The following is a 6,000-nucleotide window of genomic DNA, read 5'->3' on the forward strand; positions in this document are numbered from 1 at the left end:
TAAAAAATAATAAACGAAGAAAACCATGGTTTTTTGAACATTTCATTAACATTGTGAAGTGGACCCAAACTTTTGACCGGTATATATATATATATATATATATATATTATGTATAATAATTTGAAAGTTTAATGATATTGAAAGTACTCGTTGAATTAAGATTACGTAACGTTCTAAAAAGTATTTGTTCCGAAAGGTAAGTTACATTCATGACATAAGATGGTACAATGAAAAATACTTACTGATCTTTTGAAATTTTTGAAAAAACAGCTTGTAAGTATTTATATGGGCTACCCTGTATAGCGTCTGTAATGTGATCGTACACGTAGATTAAATTTTCTTTGTTTTCTAATTACGAGAAAAGTCTTATTCGTAATAAGACTTTAATTTTATAACAAAATGACATGTATCAAATTAATAGAAAAAATGAAATTTTAACTGAAAATTAAAAATGTTTTATATATTTTATAGCGTATGTCCTCGCAGAATGAAACAGCTATTAAATGTGTCATAAATGACTCAGATGAAAATTACAGTCGAATTTACTTTTTCATATAAATATTACGTGTATTAGTTATTGTAGTTTCAGAATTCTATGACAATAACATCATCGACCTTGTGTTGCAAAGGAATACTTAGTAAAGTATGTAATATCCTTTTAATTCTTATGTAGTTACTTTAAAAGTAACGAATCATTCATGAAAAGATTATCCCTAAGAATTACAGTTTTTATGGAAATGTCTACATGTGTCAATGTTAACAAAATATGAAGACGGAACAAGGAACAACTTTGTTATACAAGATAGAATGTAAATTATGGTTCGAGTGAGATAAGTGTTACAGTAAATTAAAAATTAAAAGCAGAAATTTCTTATGCAAATCTTTGTTAGCAAGTATCTGTTCGTTCTTACAAATAACTTAACAATAAAAATTGTTATCTAGTAAATAGTGAGGTTTTTGTCTTCAGATACTAAACTTTACAAAATTTATTATATCCTTCGTTTTATTACTATGTCGTTTGATTTTTATTTCTGCCATAAATTACGTTCTATTCTGCCTGTATAACCTGCCTATTTGGATTGCCTGCTTCGTTTCCGAAACTCATTGTATAGAAAAGAATGTGTGTTACTCAAGAGCACTAATGAATAAAACTGAAGACTCTGACTTTACTAGTTTAAATATAATAAAGTGTCTATGATTTTGTCATTTTTTAATGGTGTATCTTTTTCTGTTTATGGGAAGCATTATTACATTCAAATTAAAAGTTATGTAAACAATACATCTTTTATTCTTTGTTACGTGAATTTAAAGAAAATTCGATTGAAATTCAAAAAGCCAAGTAGAGATTCAAAATCTTAGTAAGAGTTAACATTTTATGTTCAAACTACAATTTTAACCACTTGTAAATCAAATTTGAAGATGAACACTTACTTATTTGAACTTTGTTTAGTGATTACAGTAATTTGTACCATTTTAAGTCTCTAATCAGATTATTGGAACTCAACATAAATATTTCATTTTTCCTATATGCATTTTAGAAATATACTGTAGTTATGAAAAAACTTCTCTGTTTCTTCATAATTTACTATTAATCAAAACGAATTGTTTTGTTGGCAAAAGTTATGAATACAATGTTGAAAACATACAATTTCTCATAGTGATTTTTTAACAAGCTAATACAGACAATTACATCATATCATCAGTATATTCTTATACTAGAGACATGTTCTAGTTCGTTCAACAATCTCATAAATGTAACATAACTAGAGTGATTTGTAAACTTTATATTTGTAACTAATCGAGAAAAATCTTTTGTTTTTTTATACCTTTAAATTTAAATTATTACAAAACCATATTTTTTAATAAAATATTGTTTACAATCCCAGCCGAATTTGCTGTTTCTTATTATTTTAATATCACAAACGTTACATTATGAAATTGTTGGATAATGATCCCTATCACCATTTTGTACAATAAGACTACTTTTTTTACTACTCTAAACAAAACTTGAATATGCAAAACATGATCTCTTTTGTGGTGCACGCAAGAATGAAGATTTTTAAGCATTTCAACATACAGTAAGCGATAATCTCGTGCTAAAACTCATACGCGTTTTTCATTGCTTTGAACCAAAATATTCTTAGAGCCAGAAACATTCATTTCATGTAATTTTTGGTTTCAGTTCAGTCTTATTGATGAATATCATACATTTAAAAAGCATACTATCGAAACAGAAACAATTTACCTGGTTAGATCTTTATTCTTGTATCAGTGGGTGTGCAAGCAGCCCTCCATAATGAAGTTTCAGACATCAATATGTACTGTAAAAATTTATTTCTTTGAGTCACTGAAAGATGGAAGGTGCGAGCATCCCATTGAAATGAGTACTGTGTTCCAGAATAGTTTAGAAGAGATTTTGCTTTTCTATTTCTTTTCTTTCACACATACATATATTACTTGAACGTTCACGATATACACAACTGCTTCATCAAAAAAAGTTATAATAATGTAATACTTAAATCTAAAATGATTTTAATTCGTACCTTGCCGTGCATAAAAGGGTATATAAATAATAAATTGGAAATACCTTACAAAATAAGATATTACAGAAAAGAAATGCTACAGTCGCGGCAGTGTAAACACTATCGAAGGATAAATTTTCTACACAAACTGGAAAATATACATCCATATTTAGTACACAGTAATTATCTTGCATCATGATAAGCTAAACAGAATGCAACCGATTTTACAATAGAAATGGCTTTATCTTTAGAAAGGCAGTCTTTCAAAATGCATGTATTATATAATGCTCATCGATCGGCGGTAGCGTTTTCTTGTATTAGTTATAACAACAGGAACCGATACAGGAGCGGGAGGAGTTACCGGTGTAAGAGGAGTTAATGGAGTTTCAGCCACTTGGGCTGAAGAGGGGGGCCTGAGCTACCAAATGTAGTTTTCGGTTTGTGGGGCCCGCATTACTCCTACTCCTCCACCTAATCTTCTATAATTCATACAACCACATAGTTTCCATTGATTTTGTTCCGAATCGTACACTTCTATTGTTTTCAAATAGGCAGTTCCATCGAATCCACCTACGGCGTATAGTAAACCATTCACTACCGCCAATCCTACCTGTAATATAATACAAAAAATTGAATTTTATCCGGTTAAAGGTTCGGAAAGAACAATATTTAACCATACAGGCCATTATAGACTTATATTAAAGAGGATTTATACAAATTGACAACGAAAACACGAATCAACTGAAATATGTGTACTACCTGATTTAAGTAGATTTTCAGTTGTTATATAGTTCTATAAGATTTAACACTATAATGTTATAGTAATCTTATAATTATATATGTTAACTTACTCCGCTTCTTCTTGATGTCATAGCAACTATCGGACTCCAAGAATTTGTGTGAGGATTATACCGTTCTGCACTCGAGAGTTCCATACAGTCATCTCGGCCTCCAACGGCGTAAATTAGATTATTAAATACAGCACAGCCTAAATGCTTACGTCTCGTAGACATAGGCGATATTTGAGACCATTTATTTTGTCTTGGATCGTATCTTTCTACCGTGTTTAAGGGCGACTGGCCATCAGACCCGCCGATGGCATATAAATAACCGCCTAACACAGCAACAGCAACTCCAAGTCTTCTGGTGGTCATTGGCGATACTTTAGACCATTTATTCTCCTTAGGGTCGTACCTGTACAAAATTATCGTTTGTTTTCTTTCTTTGTAACACAGTACAAGCAATATGCAACACAGAATTAGACCTAGCAACACATAAATGGTAGAATTCATGTTAGCTTCTCTTTTCAACACACTTAAATCACCAAATATAAATATCTGTCATCATTCCGTGTCACATGTTGTACATGCTTGTTCAAGCTTTGAGTTACATGTACCAAGATTTGTCCAATGTGTAAAGCAAAAGAGAATTAAGAAATTCATTGGAAAAAAGGAACATACCTTTCGACGTGATTTAAACATTGGACACCATCCTGACCACCTACGGCGTAAAGAAAACCATCCAACACTGCGACACCTACACTAGTTCTGCAAGATGTTGTAGGGGCCACGTCGCAAGACCACTGGTTCGTCTGTGGATCGTATCGTTCGATGCTATTTAAATAACTTTGTCCATCATGACCGCCTACTGCATACAACAAGTCATTCAGTACTGCTACTCCAACACCGCATCTTCTTTTACTCATCGGAGCGACCATTTTCCAATCAGCGGTGTTAGGATCAAATCTTTCAACGCTGGCTATTGCGTCGCCGGAACACCATCCGCCAACGGCAAATAATACTTCGCCGCGTCTAGTTGGTTTTCTAGGACGTGTTCGAGGACCTTGCATTAACGGTCTTTCTTGAGGAAGTAGCAAATAATTTTTTGCTTCGTCCACCAAATCTCTACATGCATCGTCAGATCGTACTAAAAGATCGGATCCCACGGTCCCAACTAAAAATTTTGGACTAAGGAGGGGTAATCGTACATGTTGAAGAACTTGTGCCAGATGCTGCCTTCTCTCAGTAACATTGTATTTAACCCAATTCATAACCGCGCTAAATACTTGTTCCTCCGTTCGTACATTTAGTTCATCTGAGGAAATAATATCTACTAATTGGCCAACAGGTAATAACAAAAATTCTTCGCTTTCCATTACCTATTCGAGAGTGAACACAAATATGACATTAATCAAAGCTAAACAGAACAGTAAACAATACCGTGAAGGACCCTGAAAACATACTTCTTGAAAATTATGTTGCGTGAACTTATCTGCGATTCGTAACAGTTCCCGACAAGAATGTGTATCCGCAAACGCTCGTATACCTAGACAATTGGAAGGGTCGAGTTGGCGTTTGAGAAACTCGCAACATATATCTTGAATTTCTGCTAGCTGAAGAAGGCACGCTGCTGGAAGGAGAGTTTGAACATTTGCTTCTTCAACGATGATGTGAGAAGTGTAACAGAAATCTATCAATAATTCCATTGCCATTTCATCTATATCGCGTATTGTAACTTCAGTTTGTCGAGATTCCGCCAACTCCCCAGTAAACATTGCTCTGTGGAGGATGAGTTGGTGTTAGTGATAAATTGAATCGGGCTACAGAGTATTTTCTAATTATGGGTAGATATGGTTTACCTGAAGTAAGGACTACACGCTGAGAGAATAACGCGGTGCGCGAATATTTTCCTAGAGCCGACATTGAGCACGACATCGCAAAGTTCTCGATGCCGACGTAGGACATTAAGTTCCGTGAGCGTAGCACGAGGATGCTTCTCGGAGGTATGGCTGAGGCGGGCTGGGGAAGGCGCGCGTTCCACGACCATTTCACCCATCCTCTGTGAGGATGGGGCGCCCGCGGTCGCTCTCCCCGAGGCGCCCCTCGACCCCCCTAGCTGGAGGCGCAGCGGGGGTGACGCCCAACCCCACACCGAGTCTATCTGCAACACCATTCACCAACCACCACAACTCTCAAACGTGCCCGTACTAGGCCCCCTAATCTTCGATTCCTGCAATCAAAACACACATTCTTTATTTGTCTACACTTCCTTGTTCATCAAATTTCTAGGTGTCTGTTGTGAAATTTTCGACAAACAGTTGAAGAGCTGTTAACCCTTGGATGGCAATGTTTGGATCCATTTGGACCTAGGATTTCAAAAATTTCATGTACAATTCCAGCCTACAAAAACTAATTAAACCGTACAGCTGTTTACATGCGTCATTTCATAAGAAGACCAGTATATGTCGAAGTCCTATTTAAACCTGTGGGTTAAATAGGATGACATATCCATCTTTTTATAAAAATAGAGGTATCTCCTGATTTTATAATTTATCTAAAAAATAATTAAGATTCAGTTATTATGTACAAAATAGAAGATACTAATTTTGAATAACTTGAAAAATATATCTATATGTACTTGTAATTATTAAATCTATTATAAATCTTGATACAATCAGTAAGATACACACAATAGATCA

The 6,000-nt window shown here is 34.5% G+C and overlaps 1 protein-coding gene across 1 annotated transcript; it reads right to left on the reverse strand.

Moving 5' to 3' along the window:
* Positions 1 to 2,548: 2,548 nt before the first annotated feature.
* Positions 2,549 to 5,474, reverse strand: LOC107191252 (kelch-like protein diablo). The gene is made up of 5 exons (XM_015580242.1): positions 5,161 to 5,474; positions 4,765 to 5,080; positions 3,983 to 4,680; positions 3,374 to 3,716; positions 2,549 to 3,132 (listed from the first exon to the last, which is right to left on the reverse strand). The coding sequence occupies exons 1-5, from the start codon at positions 5,472 to 5,474 to the stop codon at positions 2,941 to 2,943; spliced, it is 1,863 nt and encodes a 620-aa protein (XP_015435728.1). The 3' UTR covers positions 2,549 to 2,940.
* Between the last annotated feature and the right edge of the window lie 526 nt (positions 5,475 to 6,000).

This window comes from Dufourea novaeangliae, unplaced genomic scaffold, assembly GCF_001272555.1.
Source record: "Dufourea novaeangliae isolate 0120121106 unplaced genomic scaffold, ASM127255v1 scaffold261, whole genome shotgun sequence".
NCBI lineage: Eukaryota > Metazoa > Arthropoda > Insecta > Hymenoptera > Halictidae > Dufourea > Dufourea novaeangliae.